Source organism: Trichechus manatus, unplaced genomic scaffold (genome assembly GCF_000243295.1).
Source record: "Trichechus manatus latirostris isolate Lorelei unplaced genomic scaffold, TriManLat1.0 scaffold00100, whole genome shotgun sequence".
NCBI classification, from domain to species: domain Eukaryota; kingdom Metazoa; phylum Chordata; class Mammalia; order Sirenia; family Trichechidae; genus Trichechus; species Trichechus manatus.
Window position 1 is genome coordinate 2615900 of NW_004444036.1, and position 24681 is coordinate 2640580.

Consider the following 24681-nt stretch of genomic DNA (forward strand, 5'->3'; position numbering starts at 1 on the left):
CCATGACATGTCAACACTGTCCCTTCTCAACCTTGGGTTCCCTATTACCAGCTTTCCTGTCCCCTCCTGCCTTCTAGTCCTTGTCCCTGGACTGTTGTGCCCCATTAGTCTCGTTTTATTTTATGGAGCTGTCTCGATTAAACAATTATTTGTTGAGTATCTCTTATGCGGAGCCCTGGTGGCACCGTGGTTAAGAGCTTGACTGCTAACCAAAAGGTCGGCAATTCGAATCCACCAGCTGCTCCTTGGAAACCCTATGGGCAGTTCTACTCTGTCCTACAGGTTTTACCTCTTATGCATTAGGTGCTCTGATGCCAAGAGGAATGAAGTGGATCCTTCCCCTTTAGAATTTCAAACGTGAAAGGACAAATTGCGCTGTACTTTGGGAAGCTGTATCATTGGACATGCACATGGCTTTGCGAGCCCAGAAAGCAGAGTAACTAACTCCCCTTTGGTGATTCAGGAAAGGCTTCACAGAGGAGGTGGCATTTGAACAACTATGTCTAGATAGAGCCATCCTGTAATCACTGTGGATTTTGGCTGGCAAACCCAATCATAGAGCTACATTGTCCACTATTTTTTCGGAAGCCAGGGTCATTATGCTGTCATCGGTCCTAGTCTTGGAGTCCCTGCCATGGAAACCTATACAGGTTATATTGCCTCATAGTGAGGCCCTCTGACAATATTTAATATGCTAATAGGCTACAAAAGCCCAAAGCTGCCTTTCCAGTTGTTTTTAAAGCAACTCCATTAGCTTAACTAGAAAGCCAGGTAACCACTTTATTCGATCCCCCATGGCTCTCAATTGCATAAAGGAACTGGCCTAAAGAATAGCTTGGCTGGGGTTATGAAATTATTATGACTGGTTTTTAAATGCTAGCTCTTGATGCCTAAGGACAGTAAGCTGTAAACACATAGGGTGTGTCACCAGCGAGGAGCAATTTGGGAGGGAAATGGCTGTTGGTGCAGTTACACTCAGTAGGAGACCTTGCTGGCTTGCCCTGGAAGAACTGTGGCTGTTGGCATGCATCACTGACATTTCCATTTCCACTTTTCCAGTGTATCATCTTCCTCTTTCTTCTCAAACTTAGCAAAATCCCAGGTCAACTTTCCCTTTCCTTTCTGCTGATAAGGGGGGTGACGTCCCTTTCACAGGTAGCTTCTCCACCAAGCAGCTCATTGAATAGCTGGTGGAATAAAAGTGTCATAGCAATGAGTTTGCAGCCCAGCACCAAATGGCTGCTCCCCTTAAACCCCACTACTCTCAAGCCCTAATGAACAACGTTTAGTTTCCCCACTTCCTTCTCTTAATTGTACCCAGGTCACTGTGATGGTTTCTGAAAACCGTCCTCAGTTGACCTAAAGATTCAGCTACCGAATACTTTTCTGCTGTTATTTACCAAATTCTCTTGTATACTTTGTACTGATGCAGAATGTGTATGCAAACAGTGGCCTGGTCCTGCCTGTACAGAGCCAGGTGCCCTTGGAAGCAGCCCCGTGAGCATTGACTTGAGCTGAACTTGAGCACATAGCTTTATGTCTAGGCCTGGAACAGGGCAGGGTTGGGGCAGCCAGCTGCGGCTCCCAGGCCAGCTCAGCCCAGCCTGGTCTATGGCTCGGCGCTCGTCTTCCAGGCAGAAAGGCAAAGCAGCCGGTCTCCCCTTGAGTTATTTCTTTATGTTGGTGTGTAGTTATTTCTTTCTTTAAGCACACGCTCTCCCTTCAGAGAGCTGTGGAGATGTGAGAGGTGTGTGTGTAGGGGAGAGGGGGCTCCAGAGAGAGCTGGAATGGTACTGCTTTTCTTTTATAGCTCTGCATTCCTCATACAGAATGGTTTTTCCCTTGTTTTTGTTTCTCTTGAAACACCTGGGGTGAGGAAAACCCTCTGCACTGGCCAAGCAGAAGAAACAGGTCATATATCGGTTTGTTCTTAGGTATTTTAGGCAACCAGAATTCTACATCAGAAACATCTTGTGTAGCAACGGAAGGGCACATGCACTCCTTGGAGTATATTTTGTTGCTTTGAAATGTCTCCAAATGATTTGTCTTAAAGATGCTGATTGCAAAATCGGTTATCATAATTTATGAAAGGCATACCAGATGACTTTGTAATCTGAAGGGTTGTGCCTATTTCAAGGAGCCCTGGTAGTGCAGTGGTTAAGTGCTTGGCTGCTAACTGAAAGGTCAGCGGTTCAAACCCAGTAGCCGCTCTGTGTAGGAAATTGTGGCAGTCTGCTTTCGTAAAGATTACAGCCTTGGAAACCCAACTCTGTCCTCTAGGGTTGCTATGAGTCAGAATTGACTTGACAGCAACGGGTTTGGTTTGGTTTGTGCCTATTTCAAATAACTTAATGATGATATTTGGAGAAACCCTGTAGTCACTTGGGTGAGAGCTAGAAAAGGAGGAAAGGGATACTGATTTAGATGGTCCTTTGAGAAACCCTTCTAGGCCCATCACAGGGCTCTTCCCAAACCTCACTACACAACTTCTTATTCAGAAATCTTTCCTTAGCTCCCTTGGCCTCTTATGATCTTAGAGGACAACAGGGTTTCCATCTTCCTGTAAGAAATGGAAAGAGAGTTCCTTGAAATGTTTAAGAATTCTTCTTAGAGAATTCTGCTCATGCAGATTGATCAGATTGTATCCTGAAACCAAGGCATAGCTGGCCTTTTAGTGGACAGACGTTTTTGTTCTTCAGTGATTGAGCAGAATGTGTCTTCAATTCTGCCACTAATAAGCTGTCACTGAGTACAATATTTAATTTCTGAGCCTCGGTTCCTTCTTTACTATGGGCATGATGATACTTCCTTGAAGGTTTGATGTGAAGATTGGCTGAAATAATAGAAATATAAAGCACCTACTGTGCTGGGTAAGTAGCAGTCCCTTAGTAAATAGTAGTGATTTTAGTTATTATTATTACTGATAGAGCATGCTTTCAGATCTTAGAGCTCTCAGGGGAAAAGAGACCATTTCTTTGTAAATCTTCAGTTATCCCAGAACCAGTAGACACCCATGGGGTTCAGTCTCTGGGAGGCCCCAGACAAAACATTCCAAAGGAAGAAATTTGAGCAAACACCAGTTTCGTTTCAACACCTCTACCACAATGAGTACCACCCATGCACCGTCCCTCCCAATTCATCAGCTAAGAAGAATTGTTCTTTGTTTAAGCCAGTGTTTTCAACTGGCTTTCACTGAGTTCCTTATCGAGTTCTCAGTACAAGTGAGTCTATAAGGTATACGTTATTCCTGTTTTCTTCACGAGGAAACAGATGTAGAGGAAATAATGATGGGCTGAGCAGAAGTCAAACTCTGGTCTGCCTGACTTCCAAACCCAAGGCTCCACCGGGCCACCATTAGGCAGTTAGGAGCAATAGATGTTCTTGAGATGCATCACCTCAGAAAGGTCCCCTGCTAAGCTACTTAGGAAACAGTAGTCACTATAGCTGTTTCCTAGAGATTCACAATGTATGTTAACATACTGAAGGCTCCGATGAGTCCTGCAGTAAAGAAACCTGTTTAACCCTACCTCTTCTGGACTTATTTGATGGTGGAACCATTTTTACCTTACACCTAATCATAAACCACCTGGAACTACTCTTACACAAACACACTTCGGAAAACCTGGCACCAGGCTGAGCTGCCTCCTGATTACAATAATTTCTGATGTAAAAACAGATTATAACTCAGATACCTTCTGATGGTCAGTATAGTTTCCTCCCTTATCTTACCCTTTCATCTGATGAGACCCAGGAAGAGCCACCAACTCAGTCTTACAGACCTTCCCTTATTTGTGTAAGACCCCAAAACCAAACCAAACCCGTTGCCATCAAGTTGATTCTGACTCATAGCGACCCTATACACAAGCATACGCGACAGTGTTCTCCTGGAAAGGTAGTGGAAGGGGACTCTCTAGCGTGGTCCACAAGGGACTCTTTTACCCCACTCTACGCCTCTTCATTATATTTAGGCTACACACATCAGGCTATAAAACCCCTGTTTCAGGTTTAGTCATGAATACCAAAGAATGCTGTACAGTGAGCCTGAAAATGTATATGTCCTCCATGCTAGTGTCTACACAGTCCAAGGGGATGAATTAGACCTGTCTACCTAATGCCTACTTTCGGTGTGTGTGTTGGGGGGGGGATGTGGTACTAGCTGAATGACTATAAGTTCCAGATTTGGGTTCCTCAGGGCCAGAGCTAAAGTAGGAATTTTTTACATAAGTCAGTATCTCCAGGGAAAGCTGAGTTTTTAGCATCTGGAACCATACAGACTTCACGTCTAAAATGCCAGAGGTGGAATCAAGTCACGGTGGCTGAGCCAACGTGTGGGAGTTGGATAGAGATGCACTTTGAAATAAACGAAAATTAATGAATAAGAACAACTTGGAGAACCTCATTTGACACTCAGAGGGTGCTTGGTGGCACAGGTTGGGTTGGCTCAAAGGGCTATCTTTTATTCTTTCCTTATATTGTCAGCTTTGGAAATGAAAAGTGGTTAGGATTAAAAGAACTGAACAACATCAGACAGTTCCACCCTCCATTTCTCCCCCCTCACCTCCCCCCCACCCCCGCCACACACACACACAGTAAAAACCTTTTAGCAGAAGCCTTTCCTTTTGCAGATTAGAAGTGAGTGCCAATGATGAGTCAATATTTTATGTTTATACTTTAAAACCATCCTTGGTATATATTGGTAGGGATGGCAGCACTGGGCAAGTTTCAAGCTGTTTTGTCCCAAGATACACCCCAGTGGCTCACGTCACTGATCTCAGTATCATTGAGTCTTGGTGAACTGTACATAAACGCCAGATCTCCTGAGAGCCCCTTTCAGGCCCCAGGGAATCGTTTCTTCAGAGACCTCTTTAGTGCGCTAAGAGCTTTTCTAACAAAAGAGGGAGGGAAATGGAAGAAGCTTAGATTCTAGCAAAAAATGGAAAATCCCCAAATCATTTTTATCAGCTTTACAGTGTGGTCAGAGATGCCCTCGAAGGCACACACACTACTTAAAACCTCGATTCCTGCTCTGCCTTGAAGTGGGTGGTTACAGTCCAGGTTGGGCAGCGTGTGGGAGGGGTAAGTGGCACCTTGCCTTAACCAGCTCATGTTTTGGTGAGAATTAAAACAAGCTGACATTTTTTTTTTTTAATGTTACCTGAGGGAGGAAAACAGCTTAAAAATAATTCATTTAATAATAAAAATTCTAATAGCAAAATTTTTTCTAATAAACCCCAAGTTCTCGAACAATTATCATTTCTTCCAATCGTGATTTTTAAACTTTCTGTAAAAAGGGATGTATAGCACTATCTATTTTCTGGTTTAATAAAGACTTTTGTATAATCCAATAGCATATATCTGTGCATAAAATGATGGCCTGATAATGACTTTTAGCAGTTAATTTTTTAAAGCACTCTGGTTTAGAAACATTCATTCTTTTATGCATTCATTCGTTCAGCAAATATTTATTAAACACCTGCTAAGTGAGAACACTAGGTGTCAGAGATTCAAGGGGTATTTAGAAAGAAAGATACCCCTGGAACTTATGGTCTAGCAGAAATACACTCAGGCTTGAACTACCTGAGAAACAAATGCCTTAGGAGAGACATTGCTTTTTTTTTTTTTCTGGACTGGAAAAAAAATTGAGATTGAAATATATCACTTCATACTGTTGAATCAGTGTTGTTGCCAACTCAATGCCCTGTTCTTATGTATTCATAAAAAGGGGTAGAAGAAATAGCATAAACTTGGAGCGAAGCCCACGGGAGATAGGGATACTGTTGGAGAGCCCCACCCATTGCCATTGAGTCGATTCCGACTCATAGAGACCCTGTAGGACAGCGTAGAACTGCCTCATAGGATTTCCAAGTTGTAATCTTTACAGGAGCAGATTGCCACACATTTCTCCCATGGAGCAGCTGGTGGTGGGTTCGAACCGCTGACCTTTTGGTTAGCAGCCGAGCACTTAACCACTGCCCCACCAGGACTCCTTGTTGAACAGCAGTAAGTACTTCTCAAACTGAGATATAGGGACTGCTTGTGTCAAAGTTCCCTGAAGGGTGCACTTTAAATGCAGATTCCCAAGCCACGGGACTTTTGAATCCAAGTTATTGGAGAGAAAGCCTGGGAGTCTGCATTTTTTTTAAAACAAACTTCCCTGATAAGTCTTGGGAGTCCTTAGGTCTGAGAGCACTGATCTAGGCACTTTGCAAATGTCACCAGGACTAGATGAATCACTTCAAAGGGTGATGAAGGAACCAGCAGATGTGTTCTCATAGGCAATCTGGTAACCTTTAAGAAATTTCTTCTGAGTATGGAGAAAAGGCAGGAGATGGGTCAATAGGGTTCCAGTTTGAAAAATGGCAGTGTCTTTAGCAAATTGCCCATGAGGCATCACATTCTGGTTTAATGCTTATTCAATAATAAAACTACTTTCTTAAAAAAAGAGAGAGAGAGAAGAGTAGATGCCAGAAGCTATAGACTTGTAAGCCTAACATGACCTCTGGAAAAATTCTGTTTCAGATAGAGTTAAAGCATTTAGAGGAGAATGTGATGATCACTGGGTGTCATCATGGGTTCACGAAAACATCACATCAGAGATTGTCAAACTTTACTGCATATTAGAATCATCTAGGGGAACTTAAAAAAATCCCAATGGCCAAGCTAAACCCAATACCTCAGAATTTCTGGACATGGGACCTGGCCATCAGTGTATTTTTTTAAACCCCTAAATGGATTAAATGGAGTGCGGCCTAGGCATTACGATTTTTTTTTTTTTTATTGTACTTCAGGTGAAGGCTTACAGAACAAATAGTTTCTCATGAAACAGTAGTACACGTATTGTTTTATGACATTGGTTAACAACCCCACAACATGTCAACCCTCTCCCCTCTCAACCTTTTCTTCTAGGCATTAGGATTTTTAAAAGCTCCGCAGGTGATTCCAACAAACATGACAACCTCTGGTCTATATGGCATTAGGTAAATTATTTACCTTCCTTGCACTGTGTGTAAATACTAGCTAATTTTAAAGATCCCTACAGCCTGTAAACGTCTATGATTCTGTGATTGAAAATCATGCCAAACCACTGGGGACCATGGTCTCAGGTAACATCTAGCTCAACTGGCATAACATAGTTTATAAAGACAGTGTTCTACATTCGACCTTGGTGAGTAGCATCTGGGGTCTTAAAAGCCTGTGAGTAGCCATCTAAGATACTCCACTGGTCCCACCCCATCTGGAGCAAGGGAGAATGAAAAGAACCAGACACAAGGGAAAGATTAGTCCAAAGGACTAATGGACCACAACTACTACAGCCTCCACCAGACTGAGTCCAGCACAACTACATGGTGCCCGGCTACCACCACTGACTGCTCTGACCGGGACCACAATAGAGGGTCCTGGACAGAGCTGGAAAAGGATGTAGAACAGAATTCTAACACACACAAAAAAGACCAGATTTACTGGCCTGACAGAGACTGGAGAAACCCCGAGCGTTTGGTCCCGGACACTCTTTTAACTCAGTACTGAAGTCAATGAGGTTCATCCTTCAGCCAAAGATTAGACAGGCCATAAAACAAACAATAATACATGCAGCTCAACCATGTATATGAGACTAAATGGGCACACCAGCCCAGGGGCAAGGATGAGAAGGCAGGAGGGGACAGGAAAGCTGGACAAATGGAAATAGGGAACCCAAGGTCAAGAAGGGGAGAGTGTTGACACATCACATGGTTGGCAACCAATGTCACAAAACAATATGTGTATTAATTGTTTAACGAGAAACTACTTTGCTCTGTAAAACTTCATCTAATGCACAATTTTAAAAAAGGAAGAAAAGAAAATCATGCCAAACCGATTTATTTATTTACCTAGCCCACTCTTTATTTTATTTTATTAAATTTTATTTTATTTTTTGCTAGGCTAGGCTGGAATGTCAAGGTGTCAAATTATCTATCTTACTTTCTTTACAATATTTAGTAAAATTTCCCAGGATATCCTTGTAGATAAATAACATGATAGTTGTGTTTCGTGAATTTGCCACCTAACTGAACAGATATGCTTAGAGAGTGTGACTGTAATGGACTCTGTAGAATGGTCTCCCGTGAACCACCACAAGACTTGTTCTGTCCTTGACCTGATCTTGTTAACTTTTTTTAATCCAAAACTTAGGTAAGGAAGACAAGAAAGAAATGCCTATCAAATTTGGAAATAGCTCAAAGTTTAGGAGGGTTAATTAATTCAATACATAAAAGATTCAGGCACAGCTCTGATCAGAAAATTTATTACAATTATTACTGGTTTAAAATATTTCTACAATTCAGCAAGTTTACTCATTTTTGTTATTCTTTTATTAAATGCTACAGTGTTCTCCTGGAAGGGTAGTGGTGGAGGGGGACTGTAGTGTTTATCTCTAGTGTGAATCTAGCATGAAGAGCCCTAATCTCCACAAGAAATTTTGGAGCTTTTAGTGTAGTACTAATGGAGAAATAGACATGTCAGGTAGGGTCCAGAGTCAGTTGTTCTATGACTTTATTCCTATCAAGAAATGCAAATATAAAACACAGTAGTTTGTTGGATTTGGCTGCTTTAGGGCATCACAAAATGAAAGAAACATCACCCAGAACAGCGACGAGACAGGATACTACAGAAAGGCATTTATTAAAAACTCCCATGAACCACATGAAGTACAGGAGAATGAAGAACACCAAAGACACAAGGAAAGTAGTAGCCCAAGAGACAGAAAGGGCCACATAAACCAGAGACTTCATCAGCCTGAGACCAGAAGAACTAGATGGTGCCTGGCTACCACCAATGACCGCCCTGACAGGGAACACAACAGAGAATCCCTGATGGAGCAGCAGAAAGGTGGGGTGCAGAACTCAAATTCTAGTAAGAAGACCAGACTTAATGGTGTGACTGAGACTGGAGTTACCCCGGAAAGCACGGCCCCTCGATTCTCTATCAGCCCAGAACTAAAACAATTTCCGAGGCCAACTCTTCAGACAGGGATTGGACTGGACTGTGGGACATAAAGTGATACTCGTGAGGAGTGTGCCTCTTAGCTTAAGTAGATACAAGAGACCAAAGGGGCAGGTTCTGTCCAGAGGTGAGATGGGAAGGCAGAGAGGGTTAGGAGCTGGTTGAATGGACGTGGGGAATCAGGGATGGAGAGGAGTGTGCTGTCGCAGAATGGGGTGAGTGATTAGGGTCACATAACAATGTATGTATAAAATTTTGTATGGGAGACTAACTTGAAATGTAAACTTCATTTAAACTACAACAATAAAAAATTTTTTTAAAAAATTGTAAGGAAAAGAAAAAAAACTCCCATGAAGCAAAAGATGAGTCCAAAGGAGTAATGGACCACAAGTACCACAGCCTCCACCAGACGGAGTCCAGTACAGCTAGATGGTGCCCGGCTACCACCACTGACTGCTCTGATAGGGATCACAATATAGGGTCCCAGACAGAGCTAGAGAAAAATGTAGAACAAAATTCTAACTCACAAAAAAAGTTCAGACTTACTGATCTGACAGAGACTGGACAAACCCCGAGCATATGGCCCCCGGATACCCTTTTAACTCAGTACTGAAGTCACTCCTGAGGTTCATCTTTCAGCCAAAGATTAGACAGGCCCATAAATCAAAATGAGACTAACGGGGCACACCAGCCCAGGGGCAAGGACAAGAAGGCAGGAGGGGACAGGAAAGCTGATAATGGGGAACCCAAGGTCGAGAAAGGGAGAGTGTTGACATGTCGTGGGATTAGCAACCAGTGTCACAAAACAATATGTTTTTGTTTAATGAGAAACTAATTTGCTCTGTAAACCTTCATCCAAAGTACAATTAAAAAAACAAAACAAAAAACTCCCATGAAGTGATGGTGGAAGATCCAGATTCAGCAGCTTCTGCTAATAACTCATTAGAAGGCCTTGTGAGCGCCAGGGTAGACTTGCCCAAGGGCCTCAGAAACGCCTGGAGAGCTTGTCTTCAAAGGGCATGCTCACAGCTGATGATTCCTAAATTTGGGGTGAGCTCTTGAGACTCTGCTGTTTTTAACAAGTGCCCCCAACTGACTCTGAGAAATACTGTTGAAGAACTCACTTTGATTTGAATTTTGGCAGAGTTGTTTAAATGTATTGTTTGTTCCATAGTCAGTCTTCAATGTGAGTTTTTAAAAGTCCAGGTAGATTTAATTACCTTGAACTTAAAATCTAAACAGTTACATTATGTCAGATTCTCCATATCCCAATTCCCTATATTTCAGTTAGAAAATTACATACTCTTCCATTTCAATTTTTTTTTTCATTTTTAATGCTTCATTTTATATAGAGCTGCATCTGACCTAGTCGTAAGTACTGTAATTTATGTGTAGCAGAAGAGCAATCTATAACTGCCCTGTTGCTGCTGTTGCTGCTGCTGTGGGCCGGAAAATAAACGAGGATTAGATGATGTCTGATCACTTTCCATAGCACACGATGCACACGATGCACAGCAATTCAGAAGAAGCATAAAATGAGTCCTGCTGAGCAGCCCCTTAGATACCAGGTTGTTAACCGATGCTTTCCTTCTCTCCCTCATGTGTCTTCCTCATTAGTATCTGTGACTGAAGTGGATCAGCTAGGAGTGGCTCCTTGCAGCATAGAGGGAGGTGATTTTCTCACTCCGTCTGGAATCTGAAGTTGAATTCATAAGAACACACAATTTCAAAGACATGGGCTGTAGCGATTCCAGTTTCATCAAAGATAAGAAATCTCCGAAAGGTGAGTGCTGGGAATGCGCCTGTCTCCAAGAATGACAAGGGGAGCGCAAGCCAGACCGATCCTCTCCACTTTCCTCATTTACTCTCAGTGTTCTTCGGCTGCCCTGTGTGATTTTGTACAAGGCATCCTCACTGGAACTGAAGGTTAAGTATTGGGGTAACATAGGAAACGACCTTTAGGAATGTGTAGCTTTGAATTTATGATGTACCCTAAAAGTATTATCTAAGAGATATTATATGTTTGATTTAACTTCAGTTGAAAATGTACCAGTAGGAAACCTCCATTTCAAATCTGGTGGCAAAGAATAAGAAAGACTCTGTAAATTTATAGCTGTTTATTCAATACTCTTATAAATAGTTATTTATGTCCATGCCTATGTGACATGTAGTAGCCTCGCTGCATTTTTATTAGATTTTATAACTCAATGATCAAATTATTTCTTATAGCTATTCAACACAGAATTTCATGAGATTTGTCTGATGTTTTTCAAATATTCTAGATAGAATTTGGGGAATATTAGACCATCTGTTTCAAAAAAAAAGTGTATGTCTATATAGATGACATGCTTTCTACCTGCCCCCCCCCCACCCCGCCCAATATAATTAGAGGCTTAACTATTTCCTTTGTTTACTTTATGCTGAAGTTCTTTCTCATAGCTACTGGGATCTAGTTGAAACTCACCTGGGTGTTTAAGGGACCTAATCTCCACAAGCAAATTAAAATAAAAATAAGTAAATAAGCTGGGACAATTATATGAATAATTCGCTCTTAAACTCTGTTCCTTTGTAATCTAGGCTATAGATGATTTTCCCAATTTCTATTCCATATTTTGTTTTGGAGGTTTACTCAGGCTTAATTAAGGTGAAGCCTTTAGGTTGCAGAGTATTCTACATGAATTAGTGTGTGATGTTTCCTTTGGGGAATCAAATGTTGTTCGCACTCCCAGCTGACTTGTACTGGTGACTTAGCAAGCTATTCTCTGAAAGTACAAAAGGACTCCTGAGAAGCACCAACTCTTTCAAATCTTTAAGCACACCATGAAATAAATCTTTCAAAAGCTCCAACTGAACTAATCCCATAGCAGTAATTTATGGGCAGAGAGAGAATTATCTTTTCATATCTATCTAGGTTTAGGCACAGTTATTCCAAATCAGCCAAACTTCTTAGATTTAAAAAAGAAGGTCAAGCCCAACTTGTAGAAGTAAATTCTCTCTCTGTCTGAAATACTTTTCGACTTTTAAAAGGTTGCATGTAAATGGCAGTATTAGCTTAGATTTATGGATTACTTTTTACAAATAGCAGCTTTATTGGGATACAATTCACATACCACATAATTCACCTATTTTAAGTGTACAATTCAGTGATTTTTAGTATATTCCACAGAGTTGTGTAACCATCACCACTATCAATTTTAGAACGTTTTCATCACCTTCTCATAAAACCCCATGAAGAGTCACTCCCCCCACCCGCCCCCGCCAGCGCCAACCCTAGGTAATCCCTCTTCTACTTTCTTTCTCTATGGATTTGCCTGTTCTGGACATTTCTTATAAATGCAGTCATGTAAGATGTAGTCTTTTGTGACCGGCTTCTTTCATTTAGCATAATGTTTCTAAGGTTCGTCGTATGTATCAGTATATGATGTATCAGCACTAAATTCCTTTTTATTGCTGAATAATATTCCATTGTATGGATATAGCACATTTTGTTTACCTATTCATCAATTGATGGACATTTGGGTCGTTTCCACTTTTTGACTATTATGAATAATGTTTCTATGAACATCCACGTACAAGTTTTTACGTGAACATATGTTTTCAGTTCTCTTGGTTAGGAGTGGAATTGCTGGGTTATATGGCAGCTCTTACAGGAGCCCTGGTGGCACAGTAGTTAAGCACTCAGGCTTCTAACTGAAAGGTCAGTGGTTCGAACCCACCAGCCACTCCTCAGAAAAAAGATGTGGCAGTCTGCTTCTGTAAAGATTACAGCCTTGGAAACCCTCTGGGGCAGTTATGCTCTGTCCTATAGGGTCACTATGAGTCAGAATCGAAGGCAATGGGTTTTTTATTTTTATTTTTTAATAGTAAATCTTGACTAGAAGGCACACAACAACAACATGGTAACTCTATGTTTAACATTTTGAGGAACTTCCAAACTGTCTTCTCAAGTTGCTGTACCATTTTACATTCCCCCCAGCAGCATAGGAAAGTTACAATTTCTCCACATCCCCACCAACACTGATTATTGTCTGTTTTTTTGTTATTATTATTAAGCCATCCTAGTGACTGTGGGACACAAGCTCACTATAGTTTTGATTTGCATTTCCCTAATGGTTAATGACATTGAACATCTTTTTCATGTGTTTCTTGGCCATTTGTTTATCTTCTTTGTAGAAATGTCTATTCAGATCCTTTGTCCATTTTTAATTATTTATCCTTATATTATTGTGATGTAAGAATTCTTTATATGTTCTGGATGCAAGACCCTTATCAGATATATGGTTTGAATTCTATCACATTCTGTGGGTCTTTTCACTTTCTTAATGCTGTCTTTTGATGCATGAAACTTTTAAATTTTGATGAAGTCCAATTTATCTGTTGATTTCTTTTGTTGCCCTTTAGCTAAAGATTAGACAGGCCCATAAAACAAAATGAGACTAAAGGGGCACACCAGGCCAGGGGCAAGGACTAGAAGGCAAGAGGGAACAGAAAAGCTGGTAATAGGGAACCCAAGGTCGAAAACGGAGAGCGTTGACATGGCGTGGGGTTGTTAACCAATGTCATAAAACAATATATGTACTAACTGTTTGATGAAAAGCTACTTTGTTCTGTAAACTTTCATTTAAAGTACAATAAAAAAAATCTCTTTAAGCACTGCTTTAGCTTCATTCTATAACTTTTGGTATGTTGTGTCTTCATTTTTATTCATCTCAAAATATTTTGTCATTTCCTTTGTGATTTCTTCTTTGACCCATCGACCATTTAGGAGTGTGTTGGATTTCTCAATTTTTTTTCTGTTATTGATTTCTAATTTCATTTCACTGTGGTTAGAGAAGATACTCTGTATGATTTCAGTTCTTTTCAATTTATTGAGGCTTGTATTATGGTCTAGCATATGGTCTATCCTGGAGAATGTTCCATGTACACTTGAGAAGAATGTGTATCCTGCTGTTGTTGGGTATCATGTTATATAGATGTCTGTTAGGTCTACTTGGTTTATAGTGTTGTTGAAATCTATTTCCTTGTTGATCTTGTGCCTAGTTGCTCTATCCATTATTTATTTATTTTAAAAAAATTATATTTTATTATGTTTTCGGTGAAAGTTTACACAGCAAATTAGGCTCCCATTTGACAGTTTCCACACAAACTGTTCAGTGACATCAGTTACATTTTTCACAATGTGTCAACATTCTCTTTGAGTTCTGGTTGTTCTGTTTCCAGTACTCTAGTTTCCCTTCCCCCTTATCTTCTTATCTTTGCTTTAGAGTAATTGTTGACCTCATATAGATGGTTTTTCAATGGAGCACCATATGTCTTAGGCTGGGTTCTCTAGAGAAACAAAACCAGTGAAGTGTATAAATATATATAGAGAGAGATCTATATCAAGGAAATGGCTCATGCGATGTAGAGGCTGGAACGTTCCAAGTCCAAGGATCAGGATAGAGGCTTCTCCTGATGCATGTAGCCACAGGGGCTGGTGAACCCAAGATCAGCAGGTTGGAGAGCAAGACTTTTGTTCACAGGCTGTGAAGACTGATGAATCCCAAGATCAGCAGGCAAGACCACAAGGCTTCTCCTGATTCACGTAGCCGCGGGGGCTGGCGAACCCAAGATCAGCAGGTCAGAGAGCAGGGCTTTTGCTCACAGGCTGTGAAGATCAACGAATCCCGAGATCAGCAGATAAGCTGCTACCTCAAGTCTCAAGAACTGGAGGTCAGATGAACAGGAGGCAGCTGCAGGATCCAGAGCAGGCAAAAGCCAGAATTTCCACTTATATTCAGATACAGGCCACACGTCCAAGGAAACTTCCTTTCAACTGACTGGCTACTCACAGCAGATCCCATCATAGGGGTGATCGCATATAAACACTGAGAATCATGGCCCAGCCAAGTCGACACACAAGCTTAACCATCACAACCATACTCATGGGTAATATCCTTTATTTTGTGTGCCAATCTGTTTTTTCACTAAAAGGTGACCTCGGGATAATTTGGTTCAAGGTTTAAAGAGTATCTCAAGGTAATAGTCTCAGGGAATCCTCCCAGTCTCAACTGGTCCAGTAAGTCTCATGCGTTATCTGTTATTGAAAGTGCAGTATTGAAATATCTACCTGTTATTGTTGAATTCTGTATTTCTTCCTTCAATTCTGACAGTTTTTGCTTCATATATTTTGGGCCTTTGTTGTTAGGTGCATATATGTTTATAGTTGTTTTATTTTCCAGATGGATTGACTCTTTGCTAATTATAAAATGCCCTTCTTTATGTCTGGTAACATTTTTTGTTAAAGTCTGTTTTTTCTGACGTTAGTACAGCTACTCCAGCTTTCTTATTGTTGCTGTTTGCATGATATACCTTTTTTCATTTTTTTCCTTTTAACCTATTTGTATCTTTTAATCTAAAGTGTGTCTCCTGTAGACAATATATAGTTGGATCATTTTTTTTTAATACATTCTGATAATCTCTGCCTTTTGATTGAGTTGTTTAATCTAGTAGCACTTAATGTTATTATTGATATAGTTGGATTTAAGTCTGCCATTTTACTTTCTGTTTTCTATATTTCTCGTGTATTTTTGTTTCTCTGTCCCTGTGTACTTCTTTCTTTTGCATTAAGCAAATATTTTCCAGTGTAACCTTTTAATTTCAAAAACGATTTTTTCACTATATTTTTGAGTAATTTTCTTAATAATTGTTTTAGAGCTTACCATATGTATCTTATCAGAACTGATTTCAGATTTTCACTTAATTCAAATAAGATATAGAAATGTTACTCCTGTATAGCTCTATTCCTTCTCCCTTCTTTATGTGCTATTATTGTTATGCATATTACATCTAAATATATTACAGACCCAAGAATACATTGTTATAATTAATTTATTATATAATTTTATGTTTTTTAAAGAAGCTGAGAGAAGAAAGGAGATCAAGTATATATTTATAGAGTTTGTTATTTAACCATCTTATTTACCATTTCTGGTTCTCTTCATTTGTTCCTGTGGATTTGAGTTACCATTTGGTGTGATTTTCTTACTCTAATAGAGCTTTGCTCACACCTACCTCTTTCGCGTTGTTATTGTTAAATATATTACATTTCTATATGTTATATGCCCAATAATACAATTACATACATTTTGTTTTATACAATTGCTTTTTAAATCAGTTTAGAGAAGAAAGGACAAGAAATAGCCATTTATCTTGTCTTATATAATGACATAATTATCTTTACTGGTGCTGTATTTTATTTAAAATTTTTTGTGAGGATTCATATTACTATCTGAGTTTGCTTGTTTTCAGACTGAAGAACTTCTCTTAGTATTTCTTGTAAGGTGGGTCTGCTGACAAAAATTCTGTTTTTTGTTTTGTTTAACATCTGATAATGTCTTTATTTCTCCTTCATTTTTGAAAGATAGTTTTGCCGGATATAAGATTCTTGGTTGAGGTTTTTTTTTCCTTTTCTTTCATCACTTTAAATATATCATCCCACTGCCTTCAGACTTCCACTGTTTCTGATGAGAAGTCACCTGTTAATCTTATTGCGCTTCCCTTGTATGTGTTGATTCATTTTTCTCTTGCTGCTTTCAAATGTTTTTCTCTGGTTTTCAGCATTTTTAGTAGGATGTGTCTGTGTGTGGATCTCTTTGTGTTTATCCTACTTGGAGTTCATTGTGATTCTTGAAAGTATAGATTAATGTTTCTCACAAAATCTGGGAAATTTTCAGCCATTATTTATTTGAACTTTTTCTGTTCCTTTCTGTCTCTCCTCTCCTTCTGGTACTCCCGTGACACATATATTCATGTCCTTAGTGCTGTCCCACATTTCTCTAAGGCTAAGTTCATTTTCCTCATTCTTTTACCCCACTCTGTTCTTTGGATTGCATAATCTGTATTGATCTATCTTTGAGTTTATTGATTCTTTCTTCTGCCAATTTAATTCTACTGTTGAGCTCCTCTGGTAAATGTTTCATCTTGGTTATTGTACTTTTTAACTTAAGCATTTCCATTTGATTCTTTTAAAAAATTTCTCTTTATTGATATTCTCTATTTGATGAGTCATTGTCATTACACCTTCCTTTACTTCTCTAAGCATGGTTTCCTTTAGTTATTTGAAAATATGTATAATGGATGCATGGACTTCTTGGTCTGTTAAATCTGACATCTGTGCCCTCTTACAAGCAGTTTCTGTTACCTGCTTTTTTCTCCCCCCCTCCCCCGTGTATGGGTCATACTTTCATGTTTCTTTGCTTGTCTCATAATTTTTTGTTGAAAACTGGACCTGTTAGGTAATATATTGGAGCAATTCTCGATACTAATTCCCTTGGAAGCAGCAGTCAAGAAATCTGGATACTAATTCCCATGGAAGAAGCAGTTGAGAAATCAAGCAATGCATTGCATTGGGTAAATTTGCTGCAAAAGATCTCTTTAAAGTGTTAAAAACCAAAGATGTCACCTTGAGGACTAAGGACCCAAGTCATGGTATTTTCAATTGCCTCATATGCATGTGAAAGCTGGGCAATATATAAAGAAGACCGAAGAAGAATTGATGCATTTGAATTATTGTGTTGGTGAAGAATATTGAATAGATCATGGACTGCCAGAAGAATGAACAAATCTGGCTTGGAAGAAGTACAGCCAGAATGCTCCTGAGAAGCCAGGGTGGCAAGAACTTCATCTCACATACTTTGGACATATTATCAGGAGGGACCAGTCCCTGGAGAAGGACATATGCTTGGTAAAGTAGAGGGTCAGTGCAAAAGAGGAAGATCCTCAGAGAGATCAATTGACACAGTGGCTGCAACAGTGGGCTCAAGCATAGCAACGATTGAGAGGATGGTGCAGGACTGGGCAGTGTTTTGTTCTGTTGTACATAGAGTCGCTATGAGTCAGAACTGACCCGAGGGCACCTAACAACAACAACAACAATTCCCTTCCCCTCTCCAGAGCTTGTTTTTGTTGTTGTTCACTTGGTTTTTGTTTAGTGACTTGACTGGACTATTTAGAAGTCTCCTTTCTCCCCTGATGTTGCTCCTCAGAGGGTGCATCCTTGAGCATGTGCACAGTTAACCTTGGGTGTCAGTAATTTTAGCAGGACTCTCTTTGACTGTTTCCTTATCTCTCTGTAAGCAGTTTGCCTCTGCTGCTATCAGCAGACTGATTTAAAACACACATTACACTGATATGGCCTCATTAACATAACAAAAACTCTCTTCCCAAATGGGATTACAGCCACAGGTATAGGAGTTAGGATGTATAACATGTATTTTTGGGGGACACAATTCAATCCATAACAATAATAAGAGCTACCATTTATTGAGTTCCTACTCTGTACGTTTATTATTTCTATTTCTCACCAAAACTCTAGGCAGAAACCTTAATTAGTCTCCTTTCATAGATGAGGAAACTGAGATTTAGAGAGATTAAAGAACTGCCCAGAATCACGCACTAGTTAACAGCTGAGCTTGAGCTGGAACCAGGTCTGACAGATTCCCAAGTCCATGCTCCTTCTGATATGCTACCCTGACTTACAGAACTGAAATCTACCCAAATAACTGAAATCGAACATTGCAATTTCATTCTCCTGAACTTCACTTTACAGTTAAAATTTTATGTTGATGGGTTTTGAATTAATAATCTGTTGCCCTTCCCCTCTCCTCCATTGGAGCACTTTGAAAACACTATGATGTATTTTATTTTATTTTTTCCCTTGAGACTATTTAGAAATGCATTTATGCAATTTCTCTTAAGTGCTGAGGAGCCTACAAAGACTATCTATACATTTTTGGCTTTGAAGTTTGATGCATAATCTATGACAAATGGAAAAATTCTCTAATGTAGATTGTTCTTTTAAAAAAATATTTGTTTTCTATTTTTATTTAAAGATTTGAAAATACTAAATAGCAAACCAAATGTTTCTTTAATTCTTGGTAGCATTCTTGATGAAACATCTAGTTAATTTAGTTGTTTAGGAATCTAACAATCAAGCAATTCAAAAATGCTTGAGAGATCTCCTTCCCACCACCCGCTCACTTCTTTTTTTTTTTTTTAAGTCCTTTACAGTGATGTAGACAATGAATGACATTGTTTCCTTCATCTTTGGTGTGCTCTAAAAATATTTTTCTCAAAGTTTAGAGGGACCCTTGCCATTGTTCTTGTTAATATTCTTGGAAGGTTTTGGTTATAATTGCCATCAAGCAGTTTTTATTGACACTGTGGGATATAGCGGGGCCCTGGTGGCGCAGTGGTTAAGCGTTTGACTGCTAATCAAAAGATAGGCAGTTGGAATCCATCAGCTGCTCCTTAGAAACCCTATGGGGCAGCTCTGCTCTGTCCTATAGGGTTGCTATGAGTCAGAATCGTCTCAATGGCAACGGGGATATAGCAGAAATCATAATGAACTGGGACCACCCTCATTTCCCTCCTCAGTGAAATGTGAATATCAGGTAAGATGCTCTTTAAAGTCCATTGTCACTCAAAGGCTATCTCTAAGTGCTATTGTTGTGGGGGTGGGGGTGGGGCATGGATTTTCCCCTTCTGCCTCTCCTGCTTGCTCCCCTAGCCCATCGGCATTTTAACAGCTTCCCTCTTTTTTTTAAAATGTATTTTTTCTCATGTCTTCTTTTGTTTTGATTTGCTTTGTTTTCCCCTCCAACTTATTATTTAAAAAAATTGTAAACCTATAGAGAAGATGAAAGAATAGTACAATGAACACCCATATACCTACGCTTTACCTAGATTCACCAGTTAACACTTTACCACATTTCCTCTTTTTCTCTCTCTCTTCCCTTTCTCTTCTTCTCCCTCTCTATCGCTCACTGCATTTGAAAGTAAGTTGTAGACATTATATTAACCTCTACATACTTCAGCATGCATCTCCTAAAGAGAGGAATATTCTCTTACACAATTACAATATTATATCACGTTGAAGAAGTTTAACACTGAAGAGTAATATTATCTAACATATAGTCCATATTCAAACTTTCCCAGTTGTCCAAAATTGTCCTTTGTAACTTTTTTCCTCCCCTTAAAAAAAAGAGCCTTCTCTTGCCCTCTTGTCCCCTACAGTTATTGTTCTCTCTCTCTCCTCCCCTTCAGAGCTTGCACCTGAAGGAGGCATTTACACCACTGCCTCCTACCTCTTCATCTATCTCATTCCACTGAAAATGATTTTGACAGGCTGTTGGATGACCTTGAAGTCCAATGGAGCATTTTCAGTACTTATTTTGCTTGACTTCCTGGCAATACTTGGCACTCCTTCATTCTGTCTTCTTAAGACACTCATTGCCCTTGTTTTAGTGATAGCACATTCTTTTGGCTTTCCTTCTGCATCTTTGAACTGTTTATGAGGGCTCCACTTTCTCCAGACTTTTAAATGTTGGTGTTCCTCTTGGCCGTCTTCTTTTTCACATTGTGCTCTCCGTGGGTGACATTATCTACTCTCATGGCTTTAATTATCATCAATGTGTCAAGACTGCCAAATCTTTATTTTCAGCCCACGTCATATACTATAATCCCTGGTTTGTTGGCATCAGTTGGGAATCATATTAAATAAGTAATTTCCTTTGTAAAAGGAGGACATTTCTTCATCTAAAATTATGATCTCTCTCAATAACAATTCTTAGTTATTTACTTTTTGATATGGTAATGTGCTGGCCTTGAGGTGTGTATAGGATTAGTACTACAAACACATTTATTGCCTGCATGAAACAGACAATAAAAAACCTTTTTTATTCTTTATACCAGTTAAATACATCTTTATTTCTTTCTTTGTATGCCATGTGATTAATACGCTTCTGCTTTAGAAATTTCAAGTATTTTGAGACTCTGACAGGGAGCTATTTAGATATCCACTCTAGAATCATGAGCCTTTAGAAGGTAAAAAGTATGGCTTGAAGGATATGGACTTCCATCTCTCCATTTAAATTATTTTTACTGGCTTCTAGACTTTACTAGACAACTCATAAAGAAGCCAACTTTAGAGTCGGGCCCTGTTAATTGTTAGAATATCCTGTTACAGGGAGGCATATTTCAACTCAGTGTAAGAAAGGGCAATACCTCAGTCCCAATTGCCACTTATTTCCTGTAATCAGAACACTTTTCCTGTATATGATTATGGCTTAATATTGCATTAGCTTTTTAGCAGCTGCAAAAGACAAAAAATAAATGATGATCATATTTGACCTTGGATGAACAAAAGTGGCAGTATGACTCAGATTAGTAATTAATAACAAACCAAACCTGTTGCCAGCGAGTCGATTCTGACTCATAGTGACCTTATAGGATGGAGTCGAACTGCCCCATAGGGTTTCCAAGGAGTGCCTGGTGGATTCGAACTGCCGACCTTTTGGTTAGCAGCTGTAGCTCTTAACCACTTCACCACCAGTTAATAACAAGGGAGACATAAAACAGAATTGCAGTCAAGGAATTTAGTTTTTTTACCCCTGAGTAAGGATTACCATATTTTTACGCAAATAATGCACACCTTCTACGTTTGCCAGCTGTGCCCTCCCCCCCAGGTATTTTCATAAGAACCACTATGCTAATTTTTTTACATGTTGCTGTGAAAAAAATTAGTGTAGCATGCTTATGAAAATGTCTCACAGAGGGGAGGGCTCGGTTGGCAAACAAACGTAGAAGGCGCATGTAATTTTGCATAAAAATACAATAAAGGTCATTACTGATAAAGTTTCACGTTTTGCTTGAACTGGTGGTGTAACCAAGAATTACAATCCTTATGGAGCCTTCCATAAGATGGTTTTATGTAATCTTTGTGTTGTTCCATTGTCCTGTTGAATATAATAGGGCTTTAAATGGGGCATTTAAAAATTCCAATTATAATAAATGTAGAAGAAATGAAAGAGTTAGAAAAGTCACTATTTTGCAACCGCCATAGAAATAATTGGTTTAAGCAAAAATCATCAATGAATGTTTTGGAGAACAGAATATAGACACAGTCTTAAAGCATGTCCCTGCAAATTGTTTAATTATAAAGAGAAAAAAAGTACCTTTGCAGTAGAGAACTTCAGGTGGACACGACCTTAACCAAGTTAATATCACCAGTAATGAGACAAATTAACACCACGTGCCTCCTGATGTAATGCACTGAGGACACATACTTATTACTCCCAAAACATATAACCTGAATCTAACCATGAGTAAGTTAGCAGACAGATTCGAACCGAGAGACATTTTACAAAACAACTGGCCTGTACTCTTCAAAAATTTCAGTGTTATTAAAAATTAAGAAAGTCTGAGGAACTATTTTAGAATAAAGGAGACTGGAGAAATTTTAATGATGATGATGATGTGTGTGTGGAGAGAGAGAATGCATATGTGACAAAATATTAACAATTGTACTATTCTTACCATTTTCTCATACATTTGAAGATATTTCAAAATAAAAAGTTAAAAAAAAACCGAATCTTGTACCACCTGAAATACGTTTACTGAAGTCTGTGGTGGCTGCGACCTAGGTTCATGCCCTTTGGTAATACTATTTTCTAGCCCTTCCTTGTTTTTGCCATCCACCAACTTCCTCATACATGGAAGACTTTCTGCACCAAGTCCCAACATCATCCTGAGTATACACATTCTTCAGTGTACACATAAGTAGCCCCAAAATACTCTGGCGTCTCAGTTCCTTGACCTCCTAAACTCCAGCATCCCCCTCCTCTACTCCACTTCAGCTGCTCACTCCCATTTCCTGACCCCCATTGTCATCTGGAAGGAGCCTTGGTGGTGCAACAGTTAAGCGCTCGGCTGCTAAAAGCTTGGCAGCTCAAACCCGCTCATAGACTCTTCAGGAGAAAGACCTGGTAGATCTGCTCCCGTAAAGAATACGGCCTAGAAAACCATATAGGGCAGTTCTACTCTGTCACATGGGGTCTCTATGAGTTGAAATTGACTCGAAGGCACCTAACAACAACAACAACATTGCCATCTAGAGCAGTTCCACCTCTGGAATCTTCATGATTACTATCCCGTTCTCTGATCTCTTGGTCTTCATAGAAACCTCTAAGCCTTATTATGTTTCTCTTGTCTTCACTTTCTTCCCCATCCAGCTTCTACTAGCTATCACTTAAGCCACTCTGTCTCAATTGCCCTAAAATCCTTGCCCTATTCTCCTTTTGTTACTCATATCTGGCAAAAAAGGCTGACTGCAGGTGTAGACAAGACAGGAGAGTTAGATTTACCCAGCATGTGGCTTCTGGTACTCCAAAGACTTAATTTGTCATATCCTTGTATTGAACTGGATACTACTGGTAGTTGCATCAGCAGACAGAGTTGGAACCTAGAGAGCTATTCCAGATAAGGGAAAGAGGCAACGTCATAAGTTCCAATTGTGAAAAATAGTGGTGTTTTATCAGTTAGCAGATCAGACACAGTTGTAATCGTTTTAGGAAATTGAAGGAGAAGTAATAGGTGACATGTTTAATGTTCCTAAACCAATTGTAAGCAAACTTTGGCTACAGTTCCTGGATGGGAAAGTCAAAGATACTAGTGGCTTGACTTGGGTTTTTCTACAGTGGTAATCAAAAAATTTTTTTAAGTAACTTTGAGAATTTCTCTTTTTTATCCAGAAGTTTCTGGTTTGAGTGCTCAGTCTTACACATCATATTTTGTCCTTAAATGGTTATTGTCAGCTTTGCTATGTACAATAGTAGATAAGCTGCAGTGGTGGCATTAAAAAAAGCAGACGGTTGAATTAGAGTATTTTATCATTGGAAAGGATCGTAGAGATCACAGAATCTGACATTCTCACTGTTTAGATGAGAAACTGAAGACCAGAGAGGTTAAGTGATTTGCCTGAGGTTATGCAGTTGGCATCTGGTCAATTCAGGACCAAAATAGAAGTCTCCTTATTACAAATTCAGAAGTTACTTTTATTGTCCTATGTGGATGGGTTGGTGGGTGGGAGTGTGAGTGAGTGAGTAAGTAAATAAAAAGTCATAGAAATAACTTCTAATTCTTGCTCTTCTTCTCTGGCTAGAAAGCTAGAGATTTCTGAGGATAATAAAATGATGATCTGTTGTCATTTGGGGAAGATGATAGTTTTGTTTAAAATGTCTGTCATTGTTTGAAGCAATGATTTCCCACCGGGGATAGGGACTCTGCACTGTGCCCTTGCTGTGCAGGGATGCCAGCCTCATAGGCTCCTTGGCCTTGTTTGCTGCCAGTAGAGTCAGCTTTGTGACTCTCTCATGTCCACTGGGCGTGTGCTTTGAGCTGGTTTTCTGGTGAAGTTGGAAGTCTCCCTGGAACATCCACACGCTCTAGCAGATGGCAGATACAGAATATCTACAAACAAAAATAACAACAATAAAAACTGTGGTCCCAGGCCAGAAGCTGAGCCATACCCAGTTCTAATCGTGCCTTGAACAGCTGGGGCAATAGAAGCTTTTTCCTCCTTGTCGAAAGCCTTTTGCCACATGACAGTTCAGTCTCTTTCCAGTTCATTGGGATTCATTTTAATCAGCTCCATCACACTTGTGCCTCTGTCTCTTCCTGGCTGGATGTCACACACCTTAAAGGACATTAAATATTCACTCATCCTGGCACCTCCTCAGGAGGCCTCTGCCAGCAGAATTTCAAAAGCAGAGTCTTTAAATGCTGTATCATTCTGAATATGAAACTTCTCGTTTAAACAAATAAACCCCTGTTTGAAAAACAAAGACGCATAAAAAAGACACCGTCAGTCAGCATAAACTCAAG

General features: G+C 39.6%; 1 protein-coding gene across 1 annotated transcript in view; it reads left to right on the forward strand.

Moving 5' to 3' along the window:
* Window positions 1-10632: 10632 nt before the first annotated feature.
* Window positions 10633-24681, forward strand: part of PPEF1 (protein phosphatase with EF-hand domain 1) — a 97539-nt gene continuing 83490 nt past the window's right edge. Inside the window, exon 1 of the mRNA XM_023737301.1 lies at window positions 10633-10762. Within this exon, the coding sequence (XP_023593069.1) occupies window positions 10714-10762 (49 nt within the window). The 5' untranslated portion in view covers window positions 10633-10713. The remainder of the gene's footprint in view (window positions 10763-24681) is intronic.